This window comes from Saimiri boliviensis, chromosome 8 (genome assembly GCF_048565385.1).
Source record: "Saimiri boliviensis isolate mSaiBol1 chromosome 8, mSaiBol1.pri, whole genome shotgun sequence".
Lineage (NCBI taxonomy): Eukaryota > Metazoa > Chordata > Mammalia > Primates > Cebidae > Saimiri > Saimiri boliviensis.
In genome coordinates this window covers 31990617-32008395 of record NC_133456.1, presented here as the reverse complement: position 1 = coordinate 32008395, position 17779 = coordinate 31990617, and the positions used below count along the sequence as shown (strand labels likewise).

The 17779-nt window shown below is 43.1% G+C and overlaps 1 protein-coding gene across 4 annotated transcripts in view; it reads right to left on the bottom strand.

Annotated features, from left to right (window-relative positions):
- CD80 (CD80 molecule) overlaps nt 1-17457 on the bottom strand; it is a 50948-nt gene extending 33491 nt beyond the window's left edge. For all 4 annotated transcript variants that reach the window (XM_074404319.1, XM_010345951.3, XM_074404318.1 and 1 more), the window contains exons 1-3: nt 17358-17457; nt 4348-4665; nt 183-467 (exon numbers count right to left, since the gene is read on the bottom strand). In XM_074404319.1, coding sequence (XP_074260420.1) covers nt 183-467; nt 4348-4665; nt 17358-17457 — 703 coding nt within the window. The remainder of the gene's footprint in view (nt 1-182; nt 468-4347; nt 4666-17357) is intronic.
- Nucleotides 17458-17779: the final 322 nt, after the last annotated feature.

The following is a 17779-nucleotide window of genomic DNA, read 5'->3' as shown; positions in this document are numbered from 1 at the left end:
AGCCTAGGTGTGCAGCTGGCTATACTGTCTAGGTTTATGAACATACAATCTGATGTTCCGACAGTGACAGAATTGCCTAATGATGCATTTCTGAAAATGTATCCCCATCATTAACTGACACATGACTATATTGTCTTTTTAGATTCTCTATAGTAGAAACTCCCTGGAACAATGTCACTTACGTGTTCTCCAGTTGAAGGTCTGATTCACTTTTAAATGTCCATACTTAATGAGACACATGAAGCTGTGGTTGGTTGTCATATTGAAATCCAGTTTGCTGCTAATAGTATAGAGCTCAGTTTCAGGGTCTTGGGAAACTGATGTGTTGACAGCTTTTAATTCTTCTCCATTTTCCAACCAGGAGAGGTGAGGCTCTGGAAAACCTCCAGAGGTTGAGCAAATTAGCCTTCTAATGTCAGTAGAAGTCGGGATTTCAAAGTCAGTTATACTAGGTATAGGGAAGTCAGCTAAAGAAAGAACAAGAATATAGAATTACATATAGTTACAAACCTACGTATGTAGAGGTTTATTTTTAAATAATTTTTTAGCTTTAATAGGAATGAAAGGCCGGGTGCAGTGGCTCACACCTGTAATCCTAACACTTTGGGAAGCGAAGGCAGGTGGATCACCTGAGGTCAGGAGTTCAAGACCAGACAAGTCAACATGGCAAAACCTTGTCTCTACTAAAAATACAAAAATTAACCAGGTGTAGTGGCAGGTGCCTGTAATCCCAGCTAGTCAGGAGGCTGAGGCAGGAGAATCGCTTGAACTCAGGGGTTGGAGGTTACAGTAAGCTGAGATCATACCACTTCACTCCAGCCTGGGCAAAAGAGCAAGACTCCATCTCAGAAAAACAGAACAAATAAAAATGATAAAATGAGATATAATTTGCAACTTCCCATTAATCATTAATAGTTATACATAATTCAAAAACTTTGATTTAAATTAGTTATATCAATTCTTTACCACTTTTGACGGAGATAGGAGGGCACTTATTAGAGAATGGAGAAGTAGCTTCATGTGAATAAATGTTGCCAGAGTACTTGCAGTTGTTAAGAGATGAAAAGGAAAGTAGTAGACATTTACTGAGCTCTTGTTTGTTAGTTCTGGACCTTATCTCATTCTGTCTTCGTAGAAACCCTGAAGAGGTAAGTTGTAGATCAAAAGAGGCCAAAGATCAATAATTTCACATGATTTAACCTAGTATTATTTCCATTTTATAAGTATTCAAACAGGTTTAGAGAAATTATACCCAACTAGTAATGGCAGAATTCAAATCTGTCTGACACCAGAGCCTGTCTTTTCTTGTCCTTGCCTTTCTTTCCTTTCCTTTTCTTCTCTTTTCTTCCTTTCTTCCTGATTACTTGAGGTGTACAAGTGGCTTTCTTCTATGTTAGATATTTATTTATTAAACTATAGTGAAAACCAGTAAACCCATCCTCCAACTTGACACACAAAACACTGGCAGTAACTTAGGTGAATCTGCTGCTATGGTGTCACCTATCCTGTCCCTCTCTTTCCCTTACCTAAGTGTATCACTACCCTAAATTTGTGGTTAACATTTCCGTGCTTTTTAAAAGGTTGTCTTTTACATAAGGGGCCTGCCGCTTTGCTCTTGAGAGTGGTTTCTCTTGTCTTTTCTGGCCTTATCCTTTGAACATTGCCCTCTCCTCTCCGACTACCTAAACTCAATGCAAAAATAGAGAAGTCTTTGCCTAACATAGAACTTTCGTTTGGAAAGGGTCTAGATGGGGAGAGAGAACATAAATCTGGTCAGGGAGAGGAGATCTTGAAGAAAGGAAAATGCTGCCTGATTTGCAAGCCTGGGACCTGCCTTTTGAAGAGACATTGTGTGCATCTGAGTGGGGGGCAGGCATTGAACTATAGTCATGAGGTTTTGCTTCTACTGATTCTCACCAAACACCACCATCCCCCCCGCAAAAAAAACACCCAGGACCAGTATTTTTAACTTTGTGTATTTATTACTGGATGGGTTTTCCCCTCTCTTTTTTTTTTTTTTGAGATGGAGTTTCGCTCTTGTTACCCAGGCTGGAGTGCAATGGCGCGATCTCTCCTCACTGCAACCTCCGCCTCCTGGGTTCAGGACAATTCTCCTGCCTCAGCCTCCTGAGTAGCTGGGATTACAGGCACGCGCCACCACGCCCAGCTAATTTTTTGTATTTTCAGTAGAGACGGGGTTTCACCATGTTGATCGGGATGGTCTCGATCGCTTGACCTTGTGATCCACCCGCCTCGGCCTCCCAAAGTGCTGGGATTACAGGCTTGAGCCACCGCGCCCGGCCTTTTTCCCCTCTCTTTATTCTGTTCTGAGACCGTGGACAAAGCTCTTTATTTTAGGTGAGAAGAAAAACTGTGAACCACATTAGTGATATTTTCATTTGAAAATATAATTGAAATTTATTTGAATAAATTAAATTCTTTTGAATTCATTTCAATTTTTTATTTTGATAGCAGACATGCTATTTATTTATTTAATATGTATAAGGAAGCCTAAAAAATAGAAAGCTGTATAGATTAAGTTTAGTTGTTAATTGGTTTGGGAGCCTTCCATGTGTAATTTATGACTTCTCTGTGTTTATATATTTGTCTGAATTAATTTCCTGGTATGAAGCTATGCTAGTTTTCAAACAGGAGATGCCTTTCAGAAATTTGTATATTTTGCAGTTGCCAGACTAATATAATACCTGGTTGAAATTTTAAAAAGTAGTCTTTTACTCAGAAAAACCTATGTCCCAACTACAACCTTCAGCGTATAAACTCATCCACTATACTTTATTGATTTCCTTACTATTCGGATATGCCTTCAAGGGACAGGAAGGTCTTCCTAGCATTCCTCCAAGACACTTGAGGCACTTTTTCGTTTATATATTTGTTCCCCGTAAGACAGTAAAGTACAAAGTACAGGAAAATAAATAGAGAACATAGGAGAAAGATCCCCTAATGGTTTCCTGATATATTCTTACATGTAAAGAGTTTAACTTCTCCCGCCGCGCGCCGGGACCGGGGTCCGGTGCGGAGTGCCCCTCGTCCTGGGAAACGGGGTGCGGCAGGAAAGGCGGCCGCCCCCTCGCCCGTCACGCAACGCACGTTCGTGGGGAACCTGGCGCTAAACCATTCGTAGAGGACCTGCTTCTGGGTCGGGGTTTCGTACGTAGCAGAGCAGCTCCCTCGCTGCGATCTATTGAAAGTCAGCCCTCGACACAAGGGTTTGTGAAAAAAAAAAAAAAAAAAAAAAAATAGAGTTTAACTGCTTAGCATGAATGTGGGGGTTCAGTCTCCCCATAGAGTTAGCTTTCTTTGCAGCATCTGCATCCCACAGAGATGTCATGTAGTATATGGTCATCAAGAGCAGATTTTAAAACCAGTTCTGCCTTGTGATACTGGGTCAATAACTTACCCACTTTTAGTCTTAGTTTGCTCATCTATAAGATAGGGATACTAATACCCGTGGTTGTAAGAATTAAATGGCGTCATTCATAGAAATCACTTTTTGTTTTTTTCATTTTTGTACTTTTAGTAGAGATAGAGTTTCACCATGTTGGCCAGGCTGGCCTTGAACTCATGACCTCAAGTGATCCATCCACTTGGGCCTCCCAAAGTGCTGGAATTACAGGCATGAGCCACCACACCTGGCCTGGGTTTTTCTATTTATTTTCTTTCTTTTTTTTTTTTTTTTTAAGACAAGGTCTTGCTCCGTCACCCAGGTTGGAGTGCAGTGACATGATCCCAGGTCACTGCAACCTTGACCTTCCAGGCTCAAGCCATCTTCCCACCTCAGCCTCCCAAGTAGCTGAGACTACAGGCATGTACCACCACACCTGGCACCCGGCTAATTTTTTTATTTTTTGTAGAGACAGGGTCTCACTATGTTGCCCAAACTGATCTTGAACTCCTGGCTCAAATGATCCTCCCGCCTTGGCCTCCCAAATTTTGGGGATTACAGGCCTAAACCACCATGCCCAGCCCTGTTACATTTTCAGCATGCTTTTACAGGCATATATAACTGCACTTGTGCAGTTAATAGAAAGGCTACATCAAATCAAAGATGCCCCTTGGTAATTGAGAGGCTCTTTAGATCATTACAGTGCCCCAGGATGGTTGTTACGAACTTGGATTGTCAAAGAACAAGAAATGCAAGTTAACAGATATTACCAGGACATCTTGTGAAACCAGTTAGGATTTATCGTACAACTAGAGTCTTAACCCCAAGAAATGAAGTGAGATTACATCCCTCTTTGGTACATTGTCACCTAAATCAATAGCCATGTGTCTATGAGGACATTAAGAATCTGCTGGCCTAGAGTAAAGTCTGAAAATCCCACCAACCTTTGACCGATAGCATCACTTCAGCCAGGTGTTCCCGCTTGAAAGCATCTTTTTCATACTTCAGAACAACACACTCGTATGTGCCCTCATCAGATGGGCGCAGAGCCAGGATCACAATGGATAGGTTATTAGTGATATCGAAGATGGTCCGGTTCTTGTACTTGGGCCATATATTCATGTCCCCAGACATCATAGTCAGCACCATTTGCTTCTCCTTTTGCCAGTAGATGCGAGTTTGTGCCAGCTCTTCAACAGAAACATTGTGACCACAGGACAGCGTTGCCACTTCTTTAACTCCCTTGGTCACCTGGGTAGTACCTGTGGAGAGGCAAACAGAACAAGATTGTATGTTTATTAAATATAGATTCCTGCACGGTCAGGAATCCAAAGTTTGCAGTAACAGAACTTAGGATGTTGTGTCTAGTGACTAAGCATCAATCCATTGTGATTTTTTTGGGTCCTCAATGGTTTTTTTTTCTTCTTTTTTTAAAATTGTGTTAAAAAACACATAACAGCTCAGGACGGTGACTCATGCCTATAATCCCAGCACTTTAGGAGACCAAGGTGGGTGGCGCACTTGAGGTCAGGAGTTCGAGACCAACCTGGCCAACATGGTGAAACCCCGGCTCTACTAAAAACGCAAAAATTTAACTGAGCATGCTGGCCAGCACCTGTAATCCCAGCTACTAGGGAGGGTGAGGCAGGAAATCGCTTGAACCTGGCAGGTGGAGGTTGCAGTGAGCCAAAATCACACCATTGCACTTCAGCCTGGGCAACAAGAGTGAAATTCCGTCTCAAAGCAAACAAACACATAGCATAAAATTTATCATCTTACTGATCATTTTAAGTGTACAGTTCAGTGGTGTTAAGTATATTCACATTGTTGTGAAACAGATCTCTATAAGTTTTCATTTTGCAAATCTGAAACTCTATGCCCATTAAACAACTCCCCTTTACCCCTGTCCCCTCAGCCTCTGGCAATTGCCATTCTGTTTGTATAAATTTGGCTACTTCAGATACCTCATAGAAATTGAATTATATAGTAAAAGTCTGTTTATGTCTGGCTTATTTCACTTAGCATGATGCACTCAAGGTTCATTGATGTTGTAGCATATGACAGGATTTCCTTCCTTTGTAAGGAATGGTAATGATATGATCGTAATGATAATGAATAATATTACACACACACACACACATACCCCACATTTGTTTGCTCATTCATTTGTTGATGGACATTTGGCTTGCTTCCCACCTCCTAACTACTGTGAATAATGTTGCTATGAACATGGGTGTGCAAGTGTCTCTTCAAGACCCTGCTTTCAATTCTTATGCATGTATGGAATTTTGGGGTCATATGGTAGTTCTATTTTTAATTTTTTGAGGAACCTAAATAGTGTTTTCTATAGCAGTTGCACCTCCAATGCATAAAAAACAAATTTGGTTTCAAAAACAGAGAAGACAAATCACTAAAAGCGACCTCATGGACCAATCATTATAACATAACCTATCTCCTTCCTTTTTCTAGAGGATTTTCCAATGACATGAAGGATTTTGAAGCATTCGAGCCTTCTCCCAGAGAGGCAATTTCTAGTCCTATTATTTCTTCTTCTTTTTGAGACAGAGTCTTACTCTGTCTCCCAGGCTGGAGTGCAATGGTACAATCTTGGCTCACTGCAACCTCCACCTCCTGGGTTCAAACAATTCTCCTGCCTCAGCCTCCCGAGTAGCTTGGATTACAGGTGACTGCCACTGCATGCAGCTAATTTTTGTTTTTTTTTTTTCTCACTTGAGACAGGGTTTTGCCATGTTGGCCAGGCTGGTCTTGAACTCCTGACATCAGGTGATTCCAAAATGCTGGGATTACAGACATAAGCCACCACACCCGGCCCTATTTCTTCTTATTTGCTTTACCTAATACAGTACCATGCCCAAGAGAAGTCAGTCCTGACCAAGGTACTGGGCATAGTGGTGGTGGAGGAGGGCAAGATGCTGCTGCCCACCTCTGTATAGATGGCCTATATTCAATTACTGTTCATACTATCTCCTTTTCTTGCTTCTTCTGTGGTGGCTGTATGGAGGGGACAGGGGCTATTTCATTTAATCTCCCAACAACCCCATGATATATGTATTATTTCCCCCATTTTGCAGCTAAGGCAGCTGAGAGATTGAAAGGTTCAGGAAGCCTAGGACAGGGCAGGTTGGTGTAAGATTCCAAGGGCCTATGATTCTGCAGTCATGAGGAAGAATGAGGGAGAGAGATGGGATCAATTAAGAAGAAAAAAGAGGGCCATACTTTAAATAGGTAGGGAAATATAATCAATCTTCATTATTCATGAATTCCCACATACAGAAGGCCTCCTTCCGGCTGTGTTCCCTAGTCACTTGCTTAGGTAATTTTCAGCCACTACTGCCTTGAAAAATATGGAAGAATTTCAATATAAAAACCTAGTCTCTGATGCTCACTGCCTTTTCCCTTGTGTTTTTCCCACAGCCCCTCTCCCCACAATCATGTGGTACAACACACACTCAGACACAGATATGCACGTGTACACATGTTCATTTAAACTACAGAACTGCATTTAACCATGGGAGAACTGAAGGATAAATTTTATCCAGATTGAGTGAGCTAAAGACTCAGACCTTCATCTGTATTAAGGTGGCAGATGAAGGTTTTATTCCTGTGCTAATTCCTGGACTTCACAGGCTTAGCACAGGAATAAAACCTTCATCTGTCACCTTAATACACATCCTGATTCCTCCTCTTTTCACTTGAGTGACTTACAGTTTGAAACTCTTGGGACTGCCTAATACCTTAAAGGCAGTCATGACTAAGTGCTCCCTGCTATCATCCCTGCCAAGAGGCTGCTGGTTGTTGGTGTAGAAAGAACATGGCCTTTTTGTATTCAATAAAATCCGCGGTAGTTGTGTGACCTTAAGCAACTTGCTTAACTTCTCTGAACCCCAATCTTCACATTGCTTATTATGAGGATTAAATGAGATAATTTATGGCAAGCACATACTGTGATTCAGTGCCTAGATACACACCAAATATGAATCCCATTCTCCTTTCTCCAAGGGAGTGGGAAATTTACTAACTTCTAAGGCTTTTAATTTCATCTTTGGACAATTTGATTGAGGAACTTTTGCTTTGCTTCATGTTGAACTCTGTTTTCCTCTAGCTTCTACATGCATTACAAAACACATCTCATTCTTCTTACATAACAAGACTTGCAGATATCTGAGGATAGTTATGGCCTCTCTCAAATAGTTCTGAGGGTTCCCATCCTTGCCTGTTCCTTACTGATGTACTGAAAGTGAGTACTCTCACTTTTCTCACTACACAGTTTGGTTTGTGTGTATATTTTTTTGAGACAGGAAAGTTCACTAAGTCTAACATTCCAGACATCCACTGTGTGATTGGCTCAAAGTAGAACTGGGTTGTCACCTCCTTTACTTAAATCTATATTTGCAGCCTAAAGTTGAATTCGATGTGTTAGCAGCCACATTACACCTTTGATATACCTACTGTTACACCGACAAGCAAACTGCCTTATGTTCCCACCCACATATACCACTGAGTGCTGCTTCCACATCCAGTCCAGTCCAACACCCCACCAAATGGGTATAGATCTTCCAGTGACGTTACCTATCAAGAGTTATCCAGAATCTTCCCTGCATCCCTGCATCTCCATGTGATCTCCATATGATGACACTTTTTTTTTTTTTTTGGGACAATGTCTCGCTCTTTTGCCCAGGCTGGAGTGAAGTGGTGCAATCTTGGCTCACTGCAACCTTCACTGTGCCCACCTCCCAGGTTCAAGTGATTCTTCTGCCTCAGCTTCTCGAGTAGCTGGAATTACAGACATCCACTACCACACCCAGCTAATTTTTGTATTTTTAGTAGAGATGGGATTTCACCATGTTCGCCAGGCTCGTCTCAAACTCCTCACCTCAGATGATCCACCCACCTCAGCCTCCCAAAGTGCTGAGATTACAAGTGTGAGCCACTGCACCTGGCATGATGATACAGCTTGAGCATTCAGAAATATGGAAAGGCATTTGCTTGTCTTCTATATATAGCCAGATGCCTACGGGCCAGGAGTTGGGGACACTGGATCCCCAGTGAGGAAGAAAGTCCACTGGTCCCCTGAGAAGACCTGGATATAAATACCAACCAAGGGCTAAACAATGTACTCAGCCCCAGGGGATGTGAAAGTCATAGTAAGGAGTATGAGATCTGGAAGGGACTTCCATGATCATTCATTCTGGTGGCCTTCTCTTACAGATGAGGAAACTGAGCTGAGGAAAGGAAACTGCCCAGTTTTACACGTTTTTCTTTCTGGCCCAGGCTTTTAGGGCCATTCTTCTTGTTACGAACATCTTCAGTTTTAGGCTGCAGTTCCAGTAAGCCAACACTGTCCCCCATCCCAACCCAGCCTTGCCACTGAGCCCTTTTGCTTTAAGAAACAGAGTCCTTTTCTTTCCAGGCCTGATTGATTCCCGTGGCTTCCGGCTGAAATGACTCCCATGCTTATACCTTTGGACGATTTCTACCATCTTCAGGTACCTTAAATGGATCCTACATCCTGCCTTTATCTCTTTGGCTATTTGCAGTCCATGCCATACAGTTACCCTCCAGCCTGGATTTGCTAAAAGGGTTTTTATTTAAAATATTTTGTTCATTTCTCCATCCGTATAACCAAGAAATGTCAGCATGTTAATATCTGAACTAATCTCTGTGTCATCAATAACACCAACATTCCTTAGCAGACTATATTTTCTGATTTTTGGTTGAGACAGCGTGGTCACTCTTCCAATGCTGTTGTAGGACCTAAAAGCAGCATCCCACTAAGGCCGCGGCGCCCCCTTCCCAGTTCTGTCGTGCTGTGCCTTCTAGACCCTGTATCCCCTGGAGCCACACAGATCCCCTTAGAGAGACCCGTGTCTAGGGACAGCGTTTCCAAGCCCTCTCTCTTCTTAGATAGCAAGATCATGGGGCACCAGCACCTTTCCATCTCACCAACCATTCTCAGGCCTCTGTCAGACTGGATGCAGCCCCACCACAGCACTAAAGAAGAGAGTTTTGTGATGGTGGGTATTTGCATAGCAAAGTGAGATAATGCAGAATGGTCCAGGCACCCCTTTGGCAATTGTGTGGAATATTGCTAGTCCCTGCTTTAGGGAATATAGCTGAAAGAGTGGAAGAAACCAAAAGATATACTTGAAGGGAGCATATTTTGAAGTGAAGCTGTATTAGCAAAAGATCAAATGACAGCCCAGACACTCTTAGTGTTGCAAGGAAAGCAAACTGAGACATAGAAGGAATGTGGGCTGTCCATTTCTGTTGACTTGGATTCTAGTCCCAGCTCAGCCACTTGCTATTTCATCTGTTTCCTCTTCTCTAAATAGGTATGATATCCACACCTTGGAATCATTGGAAAATTCAATTCAATTAAATGATATAAATAAAAAGTCACAAGGACACAGCACGTCTTCGGTAACAGTTTTCGTTTTTCTCTCTCCTCTCACTGCCAACTCCCACCTTCTGTTTCCTTTCATTTCACTCAGGGGTTATGTCAGATATATAGGACTCTGGTCTTGCTATGGGCTCGACAGCAACTCAGTTATCTGGGGCCCCAAATAATAGGATCTTGCCCCACCTAACCATTTGTTCCCACCCAAAAAGAATCCGGTATTTCTCACTGATTAAGATATGTGGTGATGTTAGCAAAAGAGAAAGCATAACTGAAAGAGAAATTATCTAATTTCGACGATGGCTCCTAAGGAGTTTTGTTCAGCCTTCTGAGGACAAGTATGCATGACTCTTGAAAAGTCATAGCACATCTTCAATGGGCTGCTCCACGTTCCTGTCTGAAATCTGCTTCTCACCAGACACTGGTGCTGAGGAAGAACCAGACTAAAAAGAGGAACCCAAAAATTTCCGAACAATTTGGGAATTCACACAGGACCCAACTTTCGGGGTTTCACCACAGAAGAGCTGAAATGTCTCTTAACAGTTTTATATGCTTCTTGACTCTGCAGGGAGAGTCAGGACCCAGAAATGTCACTATTACTGCCTCAAACCTGGTTGAACTTCTGAGCTTGCTTTGCCATTTTTGAATGGGCATTGTAACATCTACCAACCCAGTGGATGTGAGAATTCAAAATCAGATGCTGCTCTTAAAAGTCCTCCACAGTACCTGGGACATTAGAGGGAGCCAGTGTCTTCCCCAGAGACCACATAGCCCAGGTCCCACTTTGATCCCATCTACTCTTGTGGCCCCTTGTCAGAGAGGCCTTCCCTAATCTCCTTCAACAGCAACATCCTCCCTGGCCCCCTCCATCCTGCTACTCTTTAGTCTCTTTGCCTGATTTGTTTCTCCTCAGGCTTGTCTCCAGCTGATATGTATTTTTTCAACTATGATGTATATTTACACGTATATATGACACTTAATTACACATGGAGCCATGGAGTGGAGGCTTTTTCCATTTTGTCACTGCCATATCTGCAGTGTCTAGAACAGGGCCTGGCCCATAGTAGGTGCTTAGTAAATACTTGCTGAATACATGTCTAGACATGAGGAGATGAGGTCTGGCTCCAACCACTGTGTATTAGAATCATAACCTTGATTATGCTGGGTAACCTCTCTGGGCTTCAGGTTCCATTTCTATAAAACAGGCATAATACTATTGCTATGATTTGAATGTATCTCCTAAAGTTTGTGTGTTGGAAATTTCATCCTGGGTGCAACAGTGCGGAGAAGTGGAGCTGTTAAAAGGTGATTAGGTCATGGAGACTCTGCATCATGAATGGATTAATGCCATTTTCTTGGGAGTGGGTTCACTACAACAGGAGTGGCTTCCTTATAAAGGATAGCTTTGGCCTCCATCCCACTCTGTGTCTCATGCGTGCTCTCCTGCCTTTCTACCCTCTGCCATGGGATGATGCAGCAAGAAGGTCCTCATCAGATGTCAGCCTCTTGACCTTGGACTTCCCAGCCTCCAGAACAGTAAAAAATAAATCTCTAAATTATCCAATCTCAGGTATTCTGTTATAGCAGCACAAAACAGACCAACACAACTATCTTCCCTGCTTCACATAATTATCTTAGATATCACAGGATACCAAATGTAAAGTGCTTTCTTAACTACAGAATGTGCTACAGATTTTTAATGGGGCTGTTCTTTCTCATGTAAAACAGCCTGCTTTCCTGAACCATACCTGGGATAGGACCAGCATCACTAAGGTAACTGACTGACTCTTGAACTGAATTCAGAGCCCACAGCTGGCATGGGGGAGCCCATCTTGCACTTCTACCCAGCAGCAGTCAAGATGGGGCAGAGGCTGTGAGAGGACGCAGAGTGAAGGCAGAAATGAACAGCAATGCTGCTTGCCTTCTGGCGAATGTGTGGAAACCGTCCACCTGTATGGCACACTGGGGACACTCAACAGTGCCAGCCTTGGCCTCTGCCTCTCCCAGCCCCTTTGCCACCCTCTTGGCTCTGACCACTTAAACTCTGGACTGCTAGCCACCCAGGAGAGGAAGCTATTTGCCAACAAGTGTGCACTAGTTTTAGACAAATAATGTACCTCTCAAGAACTCAATCTAGGCCAGGCGCCTGTAATCCCAGTACTTTGGGAGGCCAGCCCAAGGCAGGTGGATTGCTTGAGCCAGGAGTTCGAGACCAGCCTGGGCAACATAGCAAAAACCCTATCTCTGCAGAAAGAAAAAAATAAATCTTAATCTACAACAGAATGTTACTTCAGAATATTATTTGACCATAAAAGCAAATGGAGTACCAAAACACATACAACACAGATGAACCTTAAAGACATAATGCTCAGTGAAAGAAGATAAACACAAAACGTCACATGTTGTAAGAAATATCCAGAATATTCTTTCTTACTTGGATTCTAGAGGGAAAAAAGAAGAGAAAAGAAATGTCTACAACAGGCAAATTCACAGATACAGAGAGTAGATTGTGGTTATGAGGAGAAGGGTTAGAGGGAAATGAGTAGCTGCAAATAGGCACAGGGTTTCTTTCTGGGATGATGGAAATGTTCTGGAATTCAATAGTGATGGTGGTTTCACAACATTGCTAATATACTAAAACCCACTGAATTGTACACTTTGTTTCTTTCTTTATTCATTTATTTGTGGCAGAGTCTCACTATGTTGCCCAGGCTGGAGTGTAGTCACGCCATCTTGGCGCACAGCAACCTCCACTTTCCAGGTTCAAAAGATTCTCCTGCCTTAGTCTCCTGAGTAGCTGAGATTTAAGGTACAGGCCACCTTGCCTAGCTAATTTTTGTATTTTAGGTAGAGATGGAGTTTTGCCATGTTGGCCAGGCTGGTTTCAAACTCCTGCCCTCAGGTGATCCACCCACCTTGACCTCCCAAAGTGCTGAGATTACAGGCGTGAGCCACCGCAGCTAGCTGAACTGCATACTTTAAAACGTTGAATTTTATGTCATTGCAAATAAAGCGTGAAGGGAAGAAAAGAACCCATTCTAGGAAGACCTGAGTCTTCCCTACCCTCTCCATGGCTGGAGGCTGGGTGGATGCAGTAGCCACGCTGGAGTGCCCCTCCCAGGGAGTTAGAGAGGCTGCCCTGGCAGGGTTCTGAGAGCTTCATCACCACTGCTGGTGGAGAAGGGAGAGAAGCAGTTGACACATCTTAAAACTCACCAAATGACATGACATACATGACCTCCCTAGAAACACAAGTGTGCTTTTTAAATAAACATTTTCTGCTGGGTGCGGTGGCTCACGCCTGTAATCCCAGCTCTTTGGAAGGTCAAGGCAGGTGGATCACCTGAGGTCAGGAGTTCCAGACCAGCCTGGCCAAGATGGTGAAACCTCATCTCTGCTAAAAAAAAAAAAAAAAAAAAAAAAATACAAAATTTAGCTGAGTGTGGTGGTGCACACCTGTAATCCCAGCTACTCAGGATGCTGAGGCAGGAGAATCGCTTTAACCTGGGAGTGGAGGTTGCAGTGAGCAAGATCGTGCCATTCTTCTCCAGCCTGGCGACAGAACGAGACTCCGTCCCCCTCCTCCCAAAAAAAAAGAGAGAGAGAGAAATATAAACATTTTCCTTGACTATAAAATAAACATTCTAAGAAATAATGGAAGATACAGAAAAGCATGAAAGTCACCTATTATCATCTCTCCACCTGATTTTACCGTTCCCAGTTTATGCACACATGTCCAACAGGAGTGACCATTTGGACCATTTTAAATGTTTGATTAGGTGAACTAGCACCTACAGGGCTGGCGTCAGCCCTGGGCTGGGTGCTAGCCACACAAAGGAGACAGGCAGAGCTGCGTCTGGCGGCCGCAAGCTTGAGACCTGTGTCCCCTGATGTTCACACTGCTCCTGACTTTTCCCCTTATTTAGACCCGCTCATGTACTCTGTACCATCTCATCCTGACTTTTTCTCTTTCTAAACAGTATTGATATCCTTAAAATGCCCAGCAACTTGAAGAACTGTTATCAGGGTAATGATGGCAACAATCACTGCTCATGGGACCCCCGGGCCAGCAGCATAGTGGCGTGTGTTGCGGGGAGAGGAGGATGTGTTCTGTGAATGGTGGCACTTTGGGGTATTCTCTTTTCTCCTAGCTCTGAGTTCTCAGACTATAAACTTACAGGCAATGCTTTTCCTGTATCTCTTGCCTCTTCCTTAGACCTGAGCCTCCCTTAAAGGACTCCAGCTCTGAAGGAAAAGCTGCCCATATTGGCCCAAGTTTAGCCCTGTTAGAGCCTCTGCCTTACTGCCACCAGTTGCTGGAGTAAAAAGTCAGATGTTTCTGCCCCCATAGACAGTGCCTGCTGACCTAGAGAGAAAGAGGAGCCTGGCTGGTTCCACCCTGTGTATGAAAGAGGGGTCCCTTCCCTTGGGCATCAGTGGCTGGGCAAGGGGAGAGGGAGAGCACCTCTGCCAGGGTGTGGCTTCCTGACCCAAGGCAGGAGTGGAGGGTCTACTGTGGCAAATCCCTGCCCTGAACAATGCCCTCTGTAATCCTGCTCCACTGCATTCACTCAATCTCACCTCTCAGAGACCATGCACAACTCACACCTATGCTCCTATTGGGCAGTCCTCACTAATTTTACATGGTACACACTCTCCAATCCATTGACTTCCCTATGACTCAATTCTTTTCATCAAAGACATCATCAGGTAAGGTAAGTTACTGAAAAAACCTCCTAGTAGGTTTTGCACAGTCACTGCAGATGCCCTATAAGCCACTCCTTGTTCTTCAGTAACCCTTTTTGTTGTTATATGTAGAGATTTACTACTGAAACTCAAAGTGTATGGTGGAGCTGCATCAGCATCACCTAGGTGCTTCTTAGAAATGCAGAATCTCAGACACCATCCCAGACCCACCTAAGCAGAAACAGCATTTTAAAAACTATATAGATTTTATTTTTTAGAGCGGTTTTAGATTCATAGAAAAACTGAGTGTAAAGTACAGAGGATTTCCATATACCCCCTCCCAATATATTCACAGCTTCCCCCACCATCTACATCCTGTGCCAGAGCGATACACTTGGCACAACTGATGAACCTACAATAATACCTCATCACCACCTGATCCAGAGTTCACACTAGGGTTCACTCTTGATAGTGCATATTCTATGGGTTGGGACAAATTTACAGTAACTTATATCTGTCATTACAGTATTAGCAAAATAGATTCACTTCTCTAAAAAAAAATTCCCTGTGCCTCAGAACCCCCAGGTGACTGGTATGTGTAATTAAAGTGTGAACAGAGCTGGGGTAGACTACACCACTCCCCTTCGTAAAGCCCTTCCAGCTTCCTGAATAACGTGCAGATTCATGACCGTAGCTCACAAGCGCTGTGGGGCCTGGTTCTTGCTCTCGGGCCATTCCCTCCTCTCCTCCTCTTAGAGCTCACTGCCCCTCCTTCTGGCAGGGGAAGACAGCACTTCCTCTGGCAGTGCCTGTGCCCTGCCTTCAAAGCACTAAGCTTTGTTTGCTGGCCACACCTTCATACATTCGAGTGATTATTGGATGACTTTTCCTCTTCCCAGTTATCACTTGTCAAATAATATTGCAAATTTCATAAACACAAGAGCCATGTCCATTTTCCTCACAACTTGTCCCCAGGACCAAGAATGGTCTCTTGCATGCATGGGATGCTCATGTTTGTTGACTTAATAAATGATTAAACAAAAGAGTGAACAGCTGTTGCCCTGACCAGAATTCTTTCTCCATCACCCATCTGCCTCACTTAAAGTACTGCCTAAAACATCAGAGGTATGAGAGAGAGGTAGAGGGAGGGAAAGAGGAGCTGGGGAGGTAGTAAAGCCTACCTTCCTTGCTGCAGGCCAGCCTGGTACCCCATTTCCCAGATCTTGGGCTCTTACAATCAGGGGAAAGCAATGCATTGCTCTTTGCCTGTTTTACATGGGTTAGCTTTGCCCTGCCCCAAATAACATAGGCAAACCTCTTTGAGGGCAGGAATCCTAGCCTCAATTTTTATGGTCCACCTGGCGCACAGTAGGTGGTTCATTGACTCAGTCACAGCAGCAGTAAAACCAGGATGTAGCTGGAGAACAAGGTGCTTTCCTTAACGTCTTTATTTAGCTCAAAGATCTCCTTCCATGTACCTCTGACTCTAATTTTCCTGGTACAAGTTCTAAAGTCTGGGTTTTAATTTTTATTTCATGTCTTCTTTTGCTTTTTTATTGTTCTTTCTCTTTCTGGCTCTCATCCTCTCTTCCCCCCTAATTTTTGGGAAACCTGTACATATTTCCTTCTAAGTATTTTAAACTCCTTTATACTCCCCAGAAGACTAGTTTGGGAGTGCTCCCCCAACTTCCCAGAAGGAAATTGTAACTGTTGGAAATGTAATATAACTGTCAAATATATACAAAATCTGAGGTGTAAATTGTGAAATGTAAGCCATGGTTCTCTTCATTCTAAAACAATGTAAAATAGCTCTGGACAGAAAATGTTTAATGACCACCATTGCAGTCAAGTAATCTGTGTGTCTCCAGCTCCTCTTTCCCTCCCTCTACCTCTCTCTCATACCTCTGATGTTTTAGGCAGTACTTTAAGTGAGGAATTTTTAAGGCCAGAAATCTTAATAGTTGGGTCTTTGCAGACTGGCAAACCATGCTGGAGCCCAAGCTGCTTCTTTATTTTTGGGAAATCAGTAGGTATGCTGCTCACTAAAAAGTAGATCTATTGTTTTCTGACTTAAAAAAAAAAGTCAGAACCATCCTGCCAGCAGGGACAAGCCTCACCCTTCTTGACAGTCCCAAAAGTCCAGCACTCTTAAGATCACCTGAACAGGAACAAAAGCCTCTAGAAATCAAATTATTATTTGCAGGACATATCTGTAATACCGATGTAGCAGATTAAAGATAACTAAAAATATAATTTTATGCTAAATCTGATAACACTTAAAGTCAAATGCCAGTGTTGAAAAAAGATCTCAGAATCCAAAGCAGAACAAATAAGATTAATGTATGAAGAGGAATTTAAGATTAAGAAGATTAATGTCATTGAGAGGAATTGCCCTCGACTACTCTCCTGTCTTCAAATTGGAAAGATCACCATTGTTCAATTTTAGAGGCAGAATACTTCGCTGATTTCTATCATGAAAACATAGTTTGGGACTGGACTCTGAGGCCAGTACTGGCACATCACAAAATGTAAATGAGCATCTCTTATTCATGGAAGAGACCATTCTGAATCTCTGGCTGTATGATTTTATTAAAAATAATACTGTCTCTCTCACCCTTCCTTGAAGGTCTGGATTCTTGGGTTAATTTGGTTGCTAACTTGCTGTGTGAGGATAGGCAGGTCCTTTAGCCTCTTTGTACCACAGTTTTCTCATCGTTAAAATGTACTGAAATCACCCTGAAGGTTCCTTCCAGCTTATAGGGTAATAGAAGGGAGCAGCTCAGAGAACGCCACCTCCTTTCTCTTAACCCTGTAGCAACTGACTCAATTAAGTTCCTGAAAGTTACTTACCTGAACCGATGTAAAAAAGAACAAACAGCACCAAGAGAAGAAAGAACATGGAGTATGACCCCTTGGATGGTGATGTTCCCGGCCTCCATGTGTGGCCCATGGCTTCAGATGCTTGGGGTCAAAAGTGAAAGCCAACAATTTGGAGCTAAGTAAGACCAGGGCACTTTCCAGGTACAAAACAGGCAGGGCTGATGACAATCCAGTTGCCACACGTAGAGGATTCTCCAGTGAGAAAACACACTGACGAGAGTTTGGATAGTGTTTCCGGGCTTCAAAGGTTGTGGATATAGTTTCACAACCTGAAAAAGGAACAAATAAAAGTCATCCAGGAAGGAAGATGTGCCTGCTGTCAGTTGTAAAACTCCCTAGTTGCCTGTTAAAATTAGTTGGAGGTCTTAACCTAAGCAACCTCTAAAGCGTGG